General features: G+C 40.4%; 1 protein-coding gene across 5 annotated transcripts in view; it reads right to left on the bottom strand.

The window, feature by feature from the left end:
- PHACTR2 (phosphatase and actin regulator 2) overlaps positions 1 to 21,634 on the bottom strand; it is a gene marked incomplete at its 3' end in the record, with an annotated part of 260,934 nt that overhangs the window by 35,300 nt on the left and 204,000 nt on the right. For 3 of the 5 annotated variants that reach the window (XM_079939433.1, XM_079939434.1, XM_079939435.1), the window contains exons 4-7: positions 17,520 to 17,678; positions 11,309 to 11,548; positions 7,113 to 7,647; positions 1,254 to 1,459 (exon numbers count right to left, since the gene is read on the bottom strand). In XM_079939433.1, the coding sequence (XP_079795559.1) occupies positions 1,254 to 1,459; positions 7,113 to 7,647; positions 11,309 to 11,548; positions 17,520 to 17,678 (1,140 nt within the window). The remainder of the gene's footprint in view (positions 1 to 1,253; positions 1,460 to 7,112; positions 7,648 to 11,308; positions 11,549 to 17,519; positions 17,679 to 21,634) is intronic. The other 2 variants (XM_079939436.1, XM_079939437.1) reach the window with 1 other exon arrangement.

The raw sequence follows: 21,634 nt of genomic DNA, 5'->3' as shown, positions 1-21,634 counted from the left end.
ACCCTGAAAAAACCAGCAAGCATCATCTCACCTTTTGGACAGTGACATTTGAAGTTTATTCTGCTGAGACGGCATACCACGGAAACTACTGATTGCATAACGCCTTTTCTTTTTCGAGTCTTAAACACTTAGCCCCTTTGCTTATTCTGTAGAGTAAATCCTCGTCTTCCCTTTTCCTCCCCCCACTCAGAAAACCACTGACAAAAGTCTACCTGTGATACCTATGTTTTAATCCTAAATTACCCAGCAATCCCTGATATCTCACAGAGGATAGTAAATACCAATGAATGATAATGATTTTTGTTATTTTTGATTTGATTGTTGATGATTTTTTCATTATTCAGTACAGACTAGAAGGAATTTGACAATGCTGTTTAATCATGAATATATTAATAACTTTTTATAATCTGTAAATTCAATTCCATACTGAATCGCTCCCAAGTCATCTTTCTCAGAAGATTATTTAAAAAAATAGCATTTTTCCAGTTCCCTAGGTTATATATAAATGGTTGGCTTTATCCACTTTACTATCATTCCTTCTTAGAAGGCATACCACCTTTCTTATCATGGATGAGTGACTGTTTTTAATTCTTAAAAGGTATTAGTCATTCTTGACTCATTCCTCCTTTTAAACCACAGTATAAAAGTGAGTGAAATTCTTGGGCTTCCCTGGTGGCACAGTGGTTGAGAGTCCGCCTGCCAATGCAGGGGACACGGGTTCGTGCCCCGGTCCGGGAAGATTCCACATGCCGCAGAGTAGCTGGGCCCGTGAGCCATGGCCGCTGTGCCTGCGCGTCCGGAGCCTGTGCTCCGCAACGGGAGAGGCCACAACAGTGAGAGGTCCGCGTACCGCAAAAAAAAAAAAAGGAGTGAAATTCTCAAACATCCCCCATGAGTAATCCAGCAAATCCCGCACTGATGCTCTTTATTCAACAAAGGTCCCAGTGTGGAAGCGCCATCTTTGATCAATCTGAGAAAGGCCTCTGTTGTTTGACTTTCTGGACAAATTCAAATATGCATACTGGCCTCATAGACTGACTCCCCCACCGCCCTGCCCTGTGGAATCATCTTCCAGAAAGGACTCTCATCTAAAGCTAGACCTCAGAAGATATACATTTCTAATCTGAGAAAGGCACATGAGGGGAAAGAAAACATCAGGTGTCGGGCTCCTGATGAGGCTTTTGCCCTTTACAGGCTGCAGCTGCTTCTGCCCACCACAGACTTCCCTCCCTACCTCTTGAAAAGAGCCTTACTTTCTCCACTGCCGTCCTCGTCTTCATCCTCGTCATCGTCATCGTCATCGGTATACAAGACAGGCCCATCAGAGTCAGAGTCATTGGCCTGGTATTCCCTTTGGCCTTCGTCCTCTGAGGCACTGAAGGATTCTGAAGATTCTCCCATCAGCCCAGGAGTCAGCAGCTGAGGCGCTGCCTTCCCCAGCTCGTCTTTGGTTGTGACACTGTGAAAGGCACAGAAACATGGGGCTGGTGTGAAGCTCAGAGCAACCCTCGGGGATGATGCCGGCACATGAGACAGAACTCTAGTTTCATAAACATCCTTCAGGCTGGTGAGAGGAGAAAGCAGACACAAGCCAGCTAACGTCACTGAAATGGGGCAACAATACCGCACTCCTTAATTCCCAAGGCTTTAGTCTTCATCTGTAAAATGAAAAGGACTGACCAGGTGGTGACTGACATATTTAGTACAAGAATATTGTAAAACTATGTTTTGAACATTTATTTTTCCCTAGCAATAGGAGGTTCCGTGGAAAGAACAATGGGCTAGCGGTTCTTAGATATTTGATTTTGCCTCCACTTTTTCTTGGACCTGTAACTCCCACTTATCTTTCATGTCTAGCTTAAAGCCTCAGCTCCCTGAAGACTCTCTCATTGGCCATCAGACTAGTTCCTTGGCCTCTCTCCCTGCTCCCACGGTGCCCACCACACTGGAGCACTTAGTACACTGCATCTCAGTCTGCCTCCCCAGCCTGCCAAAGTTCCTTGACAAGCAGAACTCATATCATGTCGTAGCCCAGCCCAGTACCTAGAACGGTACTGACACAGAAAAGTTTATCTTCTTTAATTGGTATAGGAATTAATCCTACTTTCATCATAGTCAGTGTATTAACAGTAAAAAATTATATATCTTCTCCATTTGTAAAACTGCCTGTCATAAGATTATACTAATAACATGAGATGGAAAATATGAAAGCTAAGGGGACTCTTTAGAAGAAAGGTGATATGTCAGAATGCAATGAGTTTCTATTATTTAGCTTGGTAAGAGTCTCTGACTTAAAGTTACTATAAATATACAAAGCTTGCCAATTTTCACAGACCAGAATTTAAAAAAATACTTTACATCAAAAACATATCATATCAAAAACAATGTAATCTTCATTTTAAGATACAGAAGTTCCCCACATTGCTTTCTGATATAAATAGAAGAATCCAAATTTGGACGTCACACTTCTGAAAGACCGTTCAGTGCAAAACATGTGCTTGCTGTTCTCACTGAAAAAAATCAAAAAACAGTTCTCTGAATGATAAAAACAGGTAAACGTTGTCAGAATCGGAGGTACTGACTTTCAACTTTGTGGCTGATAAGCCTAAGCGTTCTCAAAATTCTCTATTTTTCACTTATTAGAAAAATCCAACAGCCAAACATTCTTGTTTTCAAAGAAGGAAATACGAAATTTCTGTCTTAATTGTGTGAAATACATAAAGCCTAAAATTGACCATTTTGACACTTTTTAAGTGTGCAGTTCAGCGGCATTAATCACATTCACGTTGTTGTGCGACCATCACCACCATCCATCTGCAGAAGTTTTCGTCTTTCCAAACTGAAACTCGGTATCCATTAAACAGTAAGTCCCCATTCCTCTTCTTTCATCCCCTGGCAACCACCAGTTTACCTTCTGTCTCTACGAATTTCACTATTATGTGCTTCATATAAGTGAAATTTTACATTTGTCCTTTTGTGTCTGACTTACTACACTTTGGATGTCTTCAAGGTTCATCCATGTTGTAGCATGTGTCAGAATCTCCTTCCTCTTTAAGGCTGAATAGTATTCCATTGTATGTAGAGGTCACATTTTGTTTATTAATTCATCATTCCATGGATGTTTGGGTTGTTTCTACCTTTTGGTTGTTGTGAATATTGCAGCTATGGACACTGGTGTAAAAATATCTGTTTGAGTACCTGCTTTCATTTTTTTGGGCTATATACACAGAAGTAGAATTGCTGGATCATATGGTAATTTTATGTTTAATTTTTTGAGGAACCACCATATTGCTTCCAAAGTATGAAATCTCATTTTAAATAAGATTTCTTTTTTTCACAGTCTGGATTTCTAGCATACTGCCACTGGAGGCCACTGTGGGTGACCGAAGCACGTTTACAAGATATGCCAATTAATAACACATTCTGAAGAGCGGAACAAAGATACTTCAGGGTTGAGTCCTAGTATTTGTATCACTGTTCATTAATTTATCATGATACCAATTATTAATGTAATCTCATCATTTGCATTTTACAATGTTTTGCAGTTTTCAAAGACTTCTGCATATATTTACAACTTAACAATTGTTCTATAGTATAAGGAGGGCAGGTAATTTATAGTTCATGAAACCCAAGAAGGCCATGAGTGAGTTGCCCCAACGAGGTAGCAAGGCCAGTCTACAACCCAGACTTAAAACCCTCAGTCTATCAAATGTGATGTTATATTTTAGTTTTATACTTTAATATTATGTTATGTTGATATTATAGATTATATTTAACTTAATATTAAATATTTTACTCCAAATTTTTATCAACCAACTCAAGACTCGGCTCTCATTTTCCCCCTACGTTTCTTGGCACATAGAACAATACAATGAACTCTATTAATGTTTGTGGAAATGAACTAGAAGAGTCAAGTCCCATTTGGGTATGGGCTCCAGATGGGGTTATTAGTTTCTGCCTAAAATTATATCAGAATTATATATTACTGATGCTACCAACAAATAGAAATCTACCAAATAGTAACTACCCTGCACTATGTGAATAGAAGCAGGTATTTTTACACATGGCCACTTGTCTTCTTTAAAGTTTTCACATTTGTATTCCAAACAGAAGCCTCTTCATAAAATGACAGGATTTTCACACATTCGTTGACTAAACATAACTGAGGGAAAGTTCTAAGTAAAGCAAGCGACTAAGGGCCAGAAATTCTAACTCACATATCCACTTAAAAAGGGAAGAAAGTATTTGGAAGGAAATTTGAGAGACTACTTATTCCAAGCTCCTTAACTCAAGAGCAAACACAAACCGCCCCTGTGAGATGAACTGTAATTTAAATTTTTAATTCTGAAGAATGTACAGAGAAGAAAATCTCTATGCCCTCTTCTAGGAAAGCATTATAGTTACCCTGACTGACAGGAAAATCTATTATAAATACCTCGGTGTCCAATGATGTTCTCAGCTCGTTCCCTGTGATCACTGCCCCAGTGGAAGTGGAGAACAGATGCTCACCTCTCTCGTCTGACAATCCTGCAAGTACTTGGGCTGAAGACAGATATCAAGCCCCCAGCATGCAGCGTGGAGTTTAGCACAATAGAGTGCCCTTCCTAAAATGGTTGTGCAAGTGGGTTGGACGGAATCAGGTCACCTTTGGAAATGGGCTTTCTCAGTGCTTAAGACTATCTTAGGAATTATTTTATATGTTACACCTTGTTCTTTAGTATATTGAAGAGTGAATCCATATACTTGATCTCCTTCCCTAAATTCGGACTTCATCTTAAACATTTATACTTCCTGGGCATGTCAGACATTATTTTGGTAAAAAGCAATCTGAACTGTAATGTTTTGTCCACTTTTGTATCTTTGGTGCTTAGTACGCCACCTGGCACATAGAAGGTAAGCAAAAAATACATGGTGGAATGCTGAGTGCCTGTTCAGTTCTAAAGGCTGGAATTGATGCCAATGCTGGCAAACACTCATAATGAAGTGAAGACACCTGCTCTGTGCTGGAAGTATTCAGGACACCATAAGCATTCATTTCAATACCTTCTTTTCCCCAGTCATTTATTAAAATGTCAAATAAAATAATTTGTACTTTAACATTTATTTACCTTTCCTTGGCTTTCCTTTGAATGATGGTACTCAAAATGAGAGAAACAAACACAAAAGGAATTGCAAAAGAAGTAGAAGCAGGTGCTTTGGAAACTTATGAAATTCCTTAGCACGCTGAGTGTGATGTGCAGCTCTGGGCTTGCGTCCTGACTCTGCCACTTACTAGCTGGGTGATCTTGGGCAAACTATGTTATCTCTCTCAGCATCAGTTTTCTCATCTATTCAACAGAGATATTTCAGGGGAGACTTATGTGAATTAAATAACTGACACTTCCTGACATTAAATAAGTATTTAATAAATGGAGGTTAATATCACTAGCAATTGAATAATTAAAAGTGATATTTTAGTCTCTTGATCCAAATCAATTTAATTAATGTACTAATTTTTTAAAGTATAACAGGACAAGGATTTTTTTGAAAGAGGAAATATTAAATTAAATATTGTAAAGAGCGAATTTGGGTTTTATTCTTAGAAACAGAAGAGGCTGGATTTAAGAGCTCCAAGCCTTCCCTAGACAGAACTGGTAGTGACATCTACTACACTCTGACAGTCCTCTTTCTTACACCTAGGGGACAGCAGAGCTAACATGTCTTATTTATCTTTAAGTAGAAAATTTATAGGACTTTGTGAGTGATTAGATCTGGAGGACAAGGGAGAATGAGGACCCTAGGATGAATTCCAGGTTTCTGGCTCGGGCAACTGGATGATGGCATGCCTATAGCATACCAGATTCTGTACTGGTTGGTGGGGATACAGAGGTAAGTAAGACATGGTGGTTAGTTCCGTCCCATAGGTAAGAAAAAAGTGCTGTTAGAGTACATGCAATAACCAATTCTGTCTGGATGAATATTGAAAGGCTTCACAGAGGAGATAACACTTGAGCTGGGTAGGGAATTGAGGAAGTAAGAAAGGTAGCTGCTCTAAGGTTGGAGGAAAAGGAGTTGGAAAAGAGTTGTTTCCTGATGCTCTTTATTTTCGGAGGAGGCTAAATAACTTGTTGAAATGGAGGTGGGCAGGAATGGGTGAGCAATCTGGACATAAGTGGTAAAGATGTAAGTAACCACTATAAGGGAAGAGGAGGAAACTGTCTAGGAAAAAGAAAAGGGACTGCTAAGCAGTGATGAGGCAGACTCTAAATGTCCTTGAAAGTACAGATCTGAAGTGTATCAGTCAGTAAAGCCAATGTAATCGTCTCCAGCAGCCCGTGGCATTCCTGGGGCAGGGCTATGAAAAATCAAGACACACGCACCCCAGTGTTCATTGCAGCACTATTTACAATAGCCAAGGCATGGAATTAGCCTAAATGTCCACTGACAGATGAAAGGATAAAGAAGATGTGGTACATATATACAATGGAATATTACTCAGCCATAACGAAGCATGAAATAATGCTATTTGCAGCAACATGGATGGATCTAGAGACTATCATACTAAGTGAAGTAAGTCAGAGAAAGACAAATATCATATGATATCATTTATATGTGAAGTCTAAAAAAATGATACAAATGAACTTATTTACAAAACAGAAATTGACTCACAGACATAGAAAACAAACTTATGGTTACCAAAGGAGAAAGAGGGGGGAGGGAGGAATAAATTAGGAGTTTGGGATTAAAAGATACACACTACCATATATAAAATAAACAACAAAGACCTACTATATAGCACAGGGAACTATATTCAGTATCTCGTAATAACTTATAATGGAAATGAATCTGAAAAAGAATATGTATACACACACACATATACATGAATCACTTCACTGTACACCTGAAACTAACACATTAGAAATCAACTATACTTCAATTAAAAAAACGAAATCAACGGTTGGATTACAGGTGTGCTTACCTAACATTACCTAACAGGTGTGCTTACCTAACTAGATTACATTATAGAAGAAACCAAAGTAGGCTCCTTCATTGCCAGCAGAGTGATTTAGTGATCTTTAGTACCCAGCTTCATAGGAATACAGATAGAATATGGGGTTTTTGTGCCGACTCACCATTTTGCATTTTCTCTGCTAATACTTAAGCCAGTGCCTGAGTGGACAGTGGTGCTGTTTGTCGCCTCTTCGGTCCAGAGAAGCTGACTTGGGTCTAAGGCAGGGACGGGCAGGTCGGCTCCGTTGCTGACCAGGACGACAGGAGTGTCTGAGGCAGCAATGCTCTGCTCCTCCAGGGGGGGAGAAGGGGTGGGGGGAAGAGGTGCTGGAGCCACAGCGGGCAGAGGGACTGCGGACTTGGGTCTGCCTGTGGTCTGCTCCTCGGTGCCGGGGGCAGTCTGCTCGGGTTTGAGACTCGCCACGCTGGTCTCCGAAGGCTCTCCTTTAAGGTCAGATATGCCAGAAGTGGTTGCATCTGAGGACGGTTGAGACGTTGGCTGCTTGCCAGTTTTTTTCTTGCCCTTTGTGATTCCTACCATCCCTGTTTTGCTAGAAACTGTCTCCTTTGAAGCTTTAGGACGAGATGAAGTGGAGGAAGTAGACGGTGAAGCTGTTGCTTTGGAGCCAGTTGTTTTTCTTGAATGAGAGGAACCAGCTAAAGTAGAGAGATTTTGCATTAAGAGTCAAAGAAGAGAACATTTTTTAAATAAACTAACCGAGTTGCAATCGTCAATGACCATGTTCCCTTTAAAGTTTACAAATCTGTCTGAATAAATGCATAAAGGGAAATAGGCTAATGATAATAATGGTCTTGTTTTCTGCCCCCTCCTTGCCTCCAACGGAGGAGCAAGTGATGCTTGAGGCCAAACCCTGAGGGACAAGAGTCCTCTGTCTACTCCCTCCTCCAGTCTTTAGCTGAGCCCAGCCAAAGGGAAATCCTCACCTTCTTGCCCTATGGGTCACCTGAAAAAGTCCCTGTATGCTCCAAAGAAGGGACATTATAGCATGTAGAGGGCACACAACAGCAGCTGTCTGGGTATAGTACAAGGTTACTCTCATCACAAACTGTACATGTTCTATGATGCCTTTCTGGGAATGGAGTGGCCCACATTCAGAAGATCCTGGAGTATATACCACCAGCTCCTGTCTGGCCAAAAGCAAATTTACTCATCTTAACTGCTAAAAGAGCAAACTCCAAACCAGGTCTCCCCAATGGCTGTACAGAAGCTTGCCACCCTGCCCCATCTCCCCAACGGCAGCGATAACGGGGCAGAGGGAAAACCCATGGCCACATATGAAGGACAAGTCTCCTTCAAAACATCAAGAGGCAGAAAAATGTCTTTTTTTTTTTTTTTTTTACAAAAAATGTGTAAATGGGTAGTGTCTGAATAATCTGAAGGGAAAGAGTATCATTTTCAGAGCTTCTAAGACTGCTTATGCTGCTAGAGGGCCTTCATCAGAGGATGGCCATGGCTACGGCAAAACAGAAGTTAACTCTCCTTTTCTTTTTATCGTCACAGGAAATACATTTAAACTCCTATGACCTTTAGGATCGATACATTGCTCCTAATTGTTTTTTCTGTTACAATGTTGTATAGTCCCTCTTTTTCCTGAGGGGTCAAACTATCTTCCACAGAAGAACTAGAAAAATCTTGTTAGTATTGTGGAGCCAATCCACACTGCATACAGATGTTATTTATTGTAACTTACCTCTGGTTATAACTTTATTGAAGTCAGTTGGGAGGGTCAGGAGAAGAAGAACAGATAAAGGAATAGACCATGAGGTGTATGACTTCACTAGCTCTGATCTACTGGAAAAAGGCAGTCTCACTTTGTGACACAGATGCAGGCTTAAAACAAGTCTCCATGGCCTGGGGGCTTTATTATTTTAGATATCCGTAATTATGAGAATTCCCCTCCCCCATATCAAGGCCTGTCAATGTTTCTTTGAAATAAACAATCCTCATTTGCTTATAGGACAAACGTATTAAGCATACTCCTACAATCTAAGTCCATTCCAAATGTACCTTTCACAACCAAGATGCTACGGACTTGCTGTCTAAACACGTTCAGTTATTTCTTGGGGAAATTGAACAGAATCGTTTCCACACATCAATTCTAATAATTTTTTCTTGTAGAAAAGTCTTTTTGTTTTTCTAACAGCAAAGTTAACTTCAGCCTTGCTTAGGGAAAAAATTTTTTATGCCTAGAGTGCAAATTCAAGCCATGTTACTATATTTCTCTTTTAAGTGTCGTCTAAAATGAGGATTTTGCTGAAATGTTGCTTAAGTTACCTTGAATTATAGCCATGACTAAAAAAGAAATGCCACCTCTCCTCAGTTAAATACTTGTGTTGTTAACACAGGGTGTAACGAGAAAGAAAAAAAATATGAGATGTTACTTCACCAGCAAATGTGCCAACCTGATATCTGGTGATCTGGAGGTCTACACTAACTTAGTAACAGAGGAAGAATCTGAACCAATAAATTTTTTTAAGAGATTAAATGTCTGACTGAAAATCAGGAGTGACATTTGAAGTATCTTTTCCAGAAGGTCAACTTTATTCAAATAAAACAAAGTTACCACGTAGAAGGTTCTAAACGGTTACAAATGGAATGTGAGGAGGATTCTGAAGGAGTATTATCAATATTTGATAAAAAAAAAAAGATCCTTGCACGCTGGGCTTGTTGGTAGACTTCAAGGCAACTCCTGTTTCTCTGTGATAACCTGAGAACAGCAACCTTTTTCACACTGAGCGCCAGTTGGGCCTCTTTTAATACAATGGATAACATGACTGTACTTTCCTCTTAGGAACATCATAAGTCTATAAAAAATCTTCAAGTAAAATATCTGGAAATAACTGCAAATCTCTCATGAAAGCTGTCACCTGCCCTGGTGTTAATCGCCAGCCTTCTTCCGAGAGAAGTAAGAGAGGGGGCAAGCCGAGTCAACCGTGAGCTGCTGCCACGTGGGGCGTGGGGAAGTGGGGCCTCACTCCCAAGGACAGGGTGAGGGTTTGGGGCTTTACTTCAGGAAGTAAATCAGCACCTGCCTCACTTCAAGCACTGCTCCTGAGGTGTGCTAGGAAGTCTGGGAAACACACACAGACACCAACGAGAACAGACACTGATGTGTGATGGAAGATGGTCCCTGAGAAAATGGCCTGTAGGCACTGTTGGCAAAGCATTCTGAGATTTTCATTTTAGAGCTTATTAGAAAATGAGACCCAGACACACAAGGTCAAAGGTGGCAGACAGGAACACCAGGACACAGACGTCTATCTGCATTCTGAGTTCTGTCATACTGTCACCTAAGCCACTCTCTGAATCTGAGCATTATGGGTTTAAATTACAAGGGGGAAAGATTAATACCAAGGCATATCCTGGTAGCTGGTTTTGAGGAAGCTGCTGCTGATTTTAAGGAAAGTAAGGTTTGCTGTAACACAGGAGAATTTTTATGCATGCGTTAATGGGACCAAGATGCTCAGCATGTGTATTTGGAATATATCCTTTCAAAGGCTGGACGGCAGGAGAGGCTTCTTTATTCCACTTCACTAGAATGGGGGCTCCGCTCTGCATGAAGCATATCTGATGTGAAAGGAAAGCTGGACACACATGACATGAAGTGATGTAATCACCCAAACATCCCCCGGTGATTTGCAGGCACAGCTTGTAATCGCGCCACTAGATGCTTTCCCTTGTAACACACTGAGGTCTATGAGGTTGGGAAGGGGGCACTGAGCATGTAACTTCCAACTCTGCTGCGCAGTTGTGACTCCAGCAGAGAGTGGTGGCATGAAGCACTGAGTGATATGAACCCTTTGTCATCTGTCAGTAGAGAGATGCCTATAAGGTTTAAGACATTAAGATCCAGCAAATATGTCAAAGAGGTAAGCATCATGTTTTCATGTGCAAACTTAAGATATTTTGCAAGAAAACCCAAGCCAAAGAGCCACCCATAAACTCAAATAGGCAGTCCAGTTGGTGTCTAAATAACGTCAGATCACATCATCGCTATTCACCAGGCAGACTACTCCCTGTTTCCTTCTACTGGGTTTTGTGCAGATAGTGGATACTCAGGATGAAAGACGTCTATTCACCCTAAACCTAATGAGGTGAATGGATCAAGTGGTTGACTTTTCTTTGGTAGAGACAGCAACAAAGGAATCTCCCGGGCATTCTCTGTGTCAAAGCTGAGTCCACTGGTGTTACATCCTAAGAGAGCAGACACCAAAAAGGCCATCATTCCTAGAAGAAGAAATTACCCCACCCCAGCGCCAAGCACCCTAGACTCAACCCCACAGCGGGCATACTCACCAGCCTCTCGGGTTGCATTTCGGCTTGCTGGCTTGGGTGGAGGGACGGGGGCCTGCTTACCAGGAGCCTTGGTAATTGTTTTAATAGGATGTACTTCGTCACCCTTGGGGCCGGCCCCAGCAGCGGCCCCTTTTGGAGGCACAGGTGTTTTTTTGGGCTTAGGTTTGGGTGTAGGTTTAGGAAGAGCTGGAAGAGGTAGAGCAGGAGCTGCCGGTGTTTCAGAGTGGTTTTCAGGGTTCTCTACAAATGAGAAAGTGAACAGAAGCAGACTGATACAGACACACGCCATACACACCATGCAAATAGAAGGAACGAGACATAGGGCAGCAGTGAGACAAACATGCAGCTGCTTGGCCCCTGGGAACAGTGGGCTTCTGCACCAGAGAGAGTGAAGGTTGGGGTAAAGAAGATCAAAGGCTAAAAGCCAAACTAGGGTGTGCTCTCCAGGTCCAAAAATCACTCCTGTGATAGAATAAGACTGCACGAGTGACTGTGATGAAGTTAAGTTCAGGGTGAGCGTAAATGTCCACCACCAGAGGCTGACACCAACCTCGAATCAGTGGTTGCTGGACGATGATGTGGGCATGAGTGCTAAGTTTTTAACCAAACTGAAGAACTCCAAGAGTGGCAGATCAGCGCATTATACACACGGCCACAGGGTGAAGCTGACGGCACAGCAATGGTTGGACTCACAGTTACCCTCCACTGAGGGACTTTCTCAGGAGAACTCAAGCCCCATCAACCTGAAAGGGATCTGTGCTCTGTCTCTGTCTCATTGTGGTCAAAAATCAATTATTTTCTAAGCTAAGGGAGACTCTCTAGAATCTGGTACAGGAAGCACAATGCACTGAATAAACTATTTTCTATTATTAAAATTTTCTCAAGTTCTCCCAGTGCACTAGGGCAGCTTCCTGTTTTACAATAACTTCCTCTGACCTTTTCAAACCGTGTCACAACTGTAGGTACTGGAGGGTGCAGAAACCAAAAAAAATATCAAATTTGTTTTGTCGTGTAAACACAAGTAATGAGTTTAAAAAGATACACGTTAAAATTCATTTAAAAAATCATACCTAAGAAAAGAAGCCTCACACAAGATTTTGCATAACTAGAGTAGTATTAGTTTCTCATTTTAAAAAGTGGGGATGCTGAACGTTCATCCACATATTCACATCCTTATCTTTTCTAATTGTGACTAGTTAAAATGAAAATACACTTTGGGGGGGCTTCCCTGGTGGCACAGTGGTTGAGAGTCCGCCTGCCGATGCAGGGGACGCGGGTTCGTGCCCCGGTCCGGGAAGATCCCACATGCCGCGGAGCGGCTGGGCCCGTGAGCCATGGCCGCTGAGCCTGCGCGTCCGGAGCCTGTGCTCCGCAACGGGAGAGGCCACAACAGCGAGAGGCCTGCGTACCGCAAAAAAAAAAAAAAAAAAGAAAAAAAAATACACTTTGGGTCCAAAGAGCTAAGCAGCATTTCAAAATGGAGCACAACGAAAAGTGTAAGACAGCGTTAAGACAAGACTGAGCCTTTACTGTATATGTTCTTCTATTATCAAATGACCAAGAAAGAATTTTAATATTGGAATGCATCACATTTTATTATTTCTTTTGTTTCATTTCTCATCCCAGTGAGTGTGAAGTGAGGACTCCTCCCCTTTTTTTTACATCTCCATCATTCTACATGTATAACTATCATAAAAATGATTGAAATTTCAGTATGTAATGAATAAAGCTTTTCTTTTACCTTCCCTCAGTCATGCAACCCACCCGTCACTGCAGCCCAGACGGACTCCTGCACTTAACTGTACTCGTTATCTGAGCTACTTAGTCACCATTTATCAGAGGCTACTTTGTATGTCTGCCTTTCTGTTTATATATCTTGTCTCTTCAACTAAGCTGCGTAGCACCCATAATGCAGGAGCGGCGCTCCTAACCCACCAGGCCTGAACCACAAGGCCACTGCATGGCAAGAGTCAGAGTTGAGAACAACACAAGTTGACAGTCACTGAAAACATTTTATTTTAATGTAAAACATCCAAATGTACGTTGATTTGCTAGTCTTTTGACTTAGCTTAGAGGCCTGTTCTTTAAGTCCATCTTTGTACCTTTAGCCCCTGGCATAATGGACATCCACCAATAACACCATCCATGGTGAAAGCCCGTCACAGCGATCTGCACCACTTGGGATCCTAATTCTCTCTCCTGCTACAAAGCCTCACATCTCTTATCCTCTGCCTTCATGGCATATTACTGAGGGATCTTTTTTCTGTCTGCCTAAGGTTTTTAAATTCTAAAGTTATATCCCAAAGAATCCAGCTTCTGAGTCTGGGAGGGAGATGGTTCTCTCTATATGACAGCTGGAAATTTCAATTCCTACTGGGTTGAGAATGTACATACTACACGCAAACTTCCGGCTACTCCTGGAGAAGCGTGGTCCACTCCTCCCTCCTCTGTAAATTCTATCAAATTATCTGTGTGTGTTTGCCATATGGCCAATGTTTATGTTTACTCTGCAGTGATTCCTAACGGGTATATGTGCGTGTGTATGTGTGCGTGAGCACACGCACGCAAACAGTATACTTTTCTGACTAAACTATAAACTGCTTTTGTCTGAAATTTTATATTCCATCAAGCAAGATGCTCTAGACATTATGTCTATTCAGTGAATGTGACTGATCAGCTGACAGTTACTAACACACACACACACACACACACACACACACACACATCCGTGGGAAGTGAACTCTTGTATCTGGGAGATAATGAATAACGTCAAGAGGTATTTTTTACTATTAGCATATGATCTGAAGAAAAGACATAAACTGATGGTGTAGAGGAGTATTACCTTTTCAAGAGGAGGTTAAGAAAGGGCTGCCTATGCACTCTGGCTTGGTGAGGATACTACATCTCTTAACAATGGTCTGGAGGTGAGCTATTGACTACACTTCAAAATTTGCCTCCTTCCACCACATGGAGAGTCGAGTCCAACAACACTTAGGGCAAATCTGAGAACTGCAGGCGGCCTTCACTTTGCCTAGAATGCACTTGCCCCCATTCCTCTCCTTCGTCTGACTGCATCCTTCTTATCTCCTCCAGGTCTCAGTTTAGAAATATCTTCCTCTTAAGACCCAATTTTGGTCCCACTTGCAAGCTCCCTGGTTTGCTGTCCTCGGGCCTCCCAGAGCACTTTGCATCTTGTATTACAATTGCCTGTGTACGTGCTGGTCTCCACATAGGTCACGATCTGCTTGAAGGCAAAGGCCGTTTCTTATGCACAGTGTGCATAAGATCAGTTTTTCTGCTTATATATGATTTATTGATAAGGAATAATGGGAGACTAAGAGGCCCGAAGGCCTTCAGGAAAATGTTTCCAGTGTTAGGCAGAAGAGGCCCAAGACCACCGGCCTAACTCAGAATCAGGTGCCCTCAGGAGCCCCAGGAACACCACGTGTCCTAGGTAGAACCTGCCCCCAGAGTAGTGGGAGGCCACTTGACATTCGTTTTGTTTTCTTTGACGCTGATGTTTCAAATATTAAAGCACTGACGTGCTGTCTCAAAAAGAGATACAAGCATCTAGGATGGTATGTGATATGGCTTTGCAAATATAACTCGTTAATATATGAAATGAAGTTCTTGGGTAAGTTGACTTAATGCAAAAGGAAGGGGCACACTGCACCCCAAAATAAAGGGTAAACTGAGAACATGGGAGAGTAGATTTGCATGGTAGTAAGTTCAAATAAGAAGTGAGATCAAAAGAGGAGCAGAGGTAAGAGTAAATCTTAAGCTGTTTTTTCAGTATTAAATGCTGTCTTTCCAGAGCAATGAATGGTTTGTTTATAAGATATTTTCTATTTAACATGATACTCCATGATGTTGGGCAGGAGTGACATTCTTTTTACTGTCAGGAAGTGGTTTCCATACCAAATGCTTCCCCTCACTCAGGGTGGCTCCAGCGGGGCCACTGTCTACACAGCGAGAGGGAGGCTCCTCTGTCTTACTGGTGCTGGGGCACCATGTCCAGCCTTTCCATCTCCTTATGTACAGACCAGCCAAGCAAGATGTTATCTTGGACCTTATTTGACCAAAAAGAACTGAATGTACTAATCCAAAGTAAAAAATAAGAAAACAAAAACATCTCTCAAATATCCATGAACCTATGAAGCCTGCCATCTTTTTGGAACATCAGGCCTGCTGGTTTAATTAACATAAAACTGTCAGCAACTTTTTATTAGGCTGATAAGGGAAATACGGCCTTTGAAGTCTGTCCAGTCCACTGACTGACATTCCACACGGACCAGGCAAGCACTAGAGATGGCACTGTTACATAATGAAGGATGTGATTTTGAATGTGAAAAGGCTGTAGCAGGGACAAAGCACAGATGGATTTGAAATTTAACAACGTGGTGAGACAGGACAGTTGGACTAAAAAATAAAAAAGTAAAAAAAGAAATCACTGCATTTCAACTGAAAACTCTTAAACTCTATTCAGGTCTGTTTTCTCTTATGTTCCAGGAATATTATCATTAAAAATTTTAGTTAATTTCTCATAATCAGTTATGAGAAATCAACAAACATATGATCTTAAGCATAACCAGAGCCCTTCAATGGAAACACTAAGTAAAGCCCCATGAGTCCCATACTTAATATGGAATAAAGCAAAATAATAAATTTCCAACAGATTATTAATAGAGGCTTCTAAAATTTTTAAAGGCTAATTTATATTCAAATAATTAGAGGTTATGGACTTTCTGAGAAGATGATTTTAAGTTGTGTCTGTCAAATGTTCTTTCGTTCCCTTTGCCTTTGGAGGATTTGGGTCAAGAACAGAGGAAGAGAAGTTTCCTTCCAGCAGTTTCTAAGAGTTCTCAAAATGCCTAGAGAGCCCAAACTAGGTTTGACAAATTTATGCCATCCAGCTCAGAGGCAGGCATTATGGAAAAATAGATGTTTTCTGAGGATTCATTTCTATGCAGCAGGAAATCATCTAGAATCTCCCAACAAAGCATTACCTTACGGGGGTTTCAGTTCAGGTTTGCATAAGTAAGAGGCTTGGGGGTTCCTGCAACCGTGATAGGAATGGTATGGAGATGTAGTCAATCAGTGACCAGGAACTTGTGAATGTTCTGGGGGTCCTTGATAGACAAGTATTTTGCAGTTCTGCAATCTACCATAGTATTTCACTTTGGAAACCAAAGTCTCTAAAGAAGCCTTCAGGTAATGGCATAATTGCCTCTGGCCTATTTTGAAATTTCCAATTGCACAGACAAATCGTGGAGCAGAGGTTATGGCCAATCCAGCAACCAGAATCCCCGGCATTACTGGGAACTATTCCTGGGTCTCCCAGAAATGCCTGAACCTGGACCAGAACTTACAATGTTGGGTGTGCGGATGCCACCAGCCAAGCTCCCACTTCTAAACAGATAATGCTGGGCTGAGTGAGCCATCTTGTTATGCTATTCCTCCAAGCTGAGCTGCTATAATTTGAAAGTAACCAGCAGAGAAAGATGTTCAGACTGCTGGCTTTTTTTTTTTTTTTTTAAAGATACTGAGGGGCTTCCCTGGTGGCGCAGTGGTTAAGAATCCACCTGCCAATGCAGGGGACACGGGTTCGAGCCCTGGTCCAGGAAGATCCCACATGCCACAGAGCAACTAAGCCCGTGTGCCACAACTACTGAGCCTGCGCTCTAGAGCCCGCGAGCCACAACTACTGAGCCCGTGTGCCATAACTACTGAAGCCCGCGCGCCTAGAGCCCAAGCTCCGCAACAAGAGAAGCCACTGCAGTGAGAAGTCCACGTGCCATCACCAAGAGTAGCCCCCGCTCACCGCAACTAGAGAAAGCCCGCGTGCAGCAACAAAGACCCAATGCAGCCAAAAACAAATAAATTAAATAAATAAATTAAAAAAAAAAAAGATACTGAGAGAAAGCTCCTGAGAAAAGGATAACATTCCCAGACATCTCCAATGATAGAAGAGGCCACCCCTTCCGATTCTTACTATTAATTAGCCCCCTTTAATAAAACATTAAATGATGCGTTTATAAAATGGATGTAGCTACCTGAGGAAACCATCCAATTTCTCTTTGCTAGTTATCGTTTCTCTCCTCTTTGTATTTGCAGAACTCCTCTCTACTGGTCTTAGGGTCACTATTTGAAGCCTAAGACCTGCTTCTCAACTTTGAGCTGTAAAAGAATGTGGGGTTTCTCTTGATTTTACCTTTCTTATCTTCTGCCTTTTCCTCCAGAGGTGGTGCTTTTTCAGCTACAGAGCCATTACCTTCTTCAGATTTTACTACATTTTCCTCTCGGGTAGATTCCTCTCCGATGGGTATCATGTGCCCGTTTGAATTTTCAAAGTTAACTGTTACATCTCCATCTAAAAATGGGGAGAGAAACACCTAGATGTCTAACGTGATGGCTTTCTTAAAACCAAATTTTCCAGTTACTAGGACTGTAGGGTTCAGGTTTATGTTTCAGACCTGGGAACCAAATACATCCTGGACTATTTTCACCATGTTTCACTGAATAATTCATTCAAATGAAAGAGCTAGAAAATTCTTATTCTTGGAGGAAAGAAGTTATGGAGGGAGTATCCAGGAGCCATCTCAAGACAGTTAGGAACGATTAACCTAATTATAAAATATCCCTAGGCAGGAGAGTCCCTCTCTTCTTGGGCTTAGTTTTGGTTGAAGTCAATAGTTAGGAGTCTCTCTGTCATTCAGAAACTGACCTGTGAAAAAAGGAATCTGAAAAATGGAATAAACATTTTTAACAAGCACCAAAAACACAAGGTGAATGCAAATACACAAATAACATGAAATGCAACTACACATACAAACGATTAGTGGGAGAATATGAACATCTCCAAGCACCACTGTCTCCAGAATATTACATCCATGACATGGTAACTTTACACAGTAATATAACTGCTACTCTATTCAGGGAAAGATGGCAGTAAGGCTAACTGTATTTTCATTTTCCTATTTATGGAAATATTAAAATGTACTCAGGGAATTGTCATATATAGCTGACCAGGAAGTCTTTAAGCTGGGCTAATAATAATTTGAAAACATTAGGAAAAAAATGTAAATAAAGCAATTACAGGGGAATTTTTAAAAAATCACAACTGAAATTAAAATTTATGTTATCTAAATCACAAATAACTAATTTTAACACCCCTGAATGTTTATAAATTCCTAAGAGTTTCTAGAGTGAGGGAGATTTTGCCAAAACTCTTAATTCAGTGATGCTTGAAAATTTAACCGTAGTTCATATCAGGAAAATTTTAACAAGCTGTGCTGCCACTGTAAAAGTGAAATAAAGGATTGGACGTTTTTACTTAGCAAGCTTGAAGAAATGCATGATTAGAGCTGATTTTATGCAATTTTTGATTAATCTTATTTTGGCAATCATTCTAAAACAGAGACCATCTCCCAAGTTTTCATTAAATATGATTGAATTGCTTTGGCTTGACAATAAAATCCATTGGCCTTATTGACAGAAACAAGCATGGCATTTTAATAAGTAAAATACATGTCGCAGAATTATGTCATACTTAAAATGAACAACTGTTCCTTAGTCACGTAACGTCCTATAATCCGATTCCTGTATAAAACTAAAATAGACAATAATTGAAGGCAATGCCATTACAAGTAGATCTCAACTATTTCAATAAAATTAAGGTAATGATTTTTAAAAGACTATACAACAAACCAACAAGAAAACAAAAGATTCTTAGTTCTTATTACTGGATTCCAAGAAATTTGCTAGTGAAAAAAAGAGGAAGGGGAGACACAATATAATATCCAGGTACTGGATTCAGAGAAACAAAAAATAATATAAGAACAGAAATTCCAGACAAAATAGAAAACCACTTCTTTATATAAAAATCCTCAATTTTTAGGTAACCCAAATATAAATTTACCTTTGTTTTCTATGACTTTAGTTGGTAATGAAAACATGTTGAAATCATGTTAATGACAATGTAATTGTTTTAACCATTATTACATTAAAATTTCTTTAGTAGACTAAATAACTAATTTTTAAAATTCAGAACAAAAAACCTAGAGAGAAAATTAAATAATTGTGAGCACAAGAAGAAATTGGATTATCACAAGATAGAAAGAAATAATCAACAACGTAGAAAGATACTTACTCTGAGATATAAAGCCAAAGTACAGGAAATAATAGAAAAAGGAGTCATGTTTGTAATAAATATGGAATTCAAGAATAAAACAGAAGAGAACTGAAGTTATTATTAATTAATTGGTGTATTGAAAAGGTTTTCTAGTTTTGTATATTATTTTATCAATAGAATTAAAATAAGTCAAGTCCTTGATATAGTTTATGTATGTAAGTAAAATACAAGCTCAGCAAAGGAAGGCAAGACAAGGTGCTGAGCCAGGCTGCAGGTTACAGTAAGATGTGCCCACTCCAAGTCTTACAGGAGCATTTGTGTGCAAAGGAAGGAGAAAACTCAGACAAGAGTCGTCAGCTTAAAGTAAACCAAGAGATAAAGCACACAGAAATAAGTGGTTAAATAAGAAGCATGAGAGTATTTGAGGGATTTCCCTCTTTCTGGTAAACTGGTACATTGGGGATACAGTTAACAGAGGAACAGAGACAAGAAGAAAATCATGTAAGAACAGAAGTTGGGTGACTCATTAGAAGGTTAAAGAGGACACCATGGGAGAAAAAGAAAGGAGGCTGTTATGCAGGCAAAAGCATCTACATGCCTTCATGTTAAAGCTAGGGAGAAGATGGAAGGTAAGAACCAGAAGATGTGACTAAACCTGGACCAGACCATGGACTTCTCAGGAGAGAAGGCCAATCACTGAATTTTTAGATTGAAGTTAGATTTTGGCATAAAAAAGGTCATCTAAAAGGAATAATAATAGCTGGGAGTGAAGGTATGGGGTGGAATGGGATGAGGTCGAATCCAGGGTAGCTGGCAGGATTTTAAAAGTCTATTTGGCTCACTGAATAAAGGGCATGATTGACAAGCACTGTCAAGAGCTACGACAAGGTCAAGAGCATGAAGGCAAAGAATGAACCTTCACTGGCAGAAGAGACGAGGTTTTCACCAAGCACGGCAGCTTCCAGTCTCTGGCTAGAGCTGAAAACAGACCGAAATTCTCAAGATAATTGTTTTTGGAAAAATGACAGAAAACTATTTTCCCCAGCCCTTGGCTGAAAGTGGGGAAGGGCTCTATTTACAATAAGCCTCACTGAGAATTTCTAAGTATTTGGTAATTTCTGTAGTTCTATATAGGGACCATGCAAAAAGTGGAAAGTAAGGTTCGGTAATTGATGACTTCCCAAACATTAAACCTACTACGCTATGTTTATGTTAAAGACTGTTTTGTTATTTTATGTTTTAAAACTTTTCACGTTCGGTCTGCAAACATTAAATAAAATAATCCAATAGAGTCAGATTTCTGGAAAGTAAGTATATGAAATCGTAATCCATCTTGCAAATAGTTTAACAGATTAGCCAAAATAAAACCAAGCAATATTAAGCATTTCTTTCAGCTGACCACTGCCACTTGTCTTTAGAAAAAGTAAACGCTTTTCTAGCTATAATTTTTAATTGGGTAAAAAAAGAGGCCTTTAGTCTCTAACTTTAATACTCATTAACAGTTTCGATCAGAAATTTTTCCTTTCTTTGAAAAGGTTTCCAAATAAAGGACACCAAAACAGTGCACTGGCCCACGCTATAAAGGTGATGGCCCAGCACTGAGCTTTCAGTGGACATGTAATTTCTCTGCCGTCTCCAGGGAGATTAGGGAGGAAGCAAACTTTGATACCAGTAGCAAGCCCACCTTCAAGTACAAAAAACGTTAAGGATGTACATTTTTTATTTCTAAAAGTCCCAGGAAGGAAATGACTAGCTTCAAGGTAATAGAAAACTAGGGACTACTTTAAGTTCCTTCATAAAACGGAGTGAGAAAAGTACAATACATAAAATACCTAAAATTTTGAGGGCTCAAGAAAAATGGCAGTATTCGCTCCAGACGTCCCTACTTTCTCTGCAGGAGTAAAATAGTAAAGCATCTCCTAGCTCCTTCTAGAATATTCAGATGCTGGGAAAAGTGTGGCATTTGGACTTACAAATAGTGAATGCCTAAAGAGGTTAAGCTCTTTGCAAGGAATATATATCAGGAAATGAGAAGAACTATTATTTCAATCCCAAATCAACAGCATTTTATTTGTGCCTACAAAAGCACAATAATAATATTTTACGCCAGTAAATGTTTAGAGGGGGGGGTGAGGAAAGGCATGAGGTAAGTCAGCAATGTTGCAACAAAAATTTCCTTTAGTTTTATAGTAGTG

The sequence above is a fragment of the Stenella coeruleoalba genome, assembly GCF_951394435.1.
Source record: "Stenella coeruleoalba genome assembly, chromosome: 12".
Lineage (NCBI taxonomy): Eukaryota > Metazoa > Chordata > Mammalia > Artiodactyla > Delphinidae > Stenella > Stenella coeruleoalba.
The sequence above is the reverse complement of the archived record's forward strand: the minus strand, read 5'-3'. Positions and strand labels throughout refer to the sequence as shown.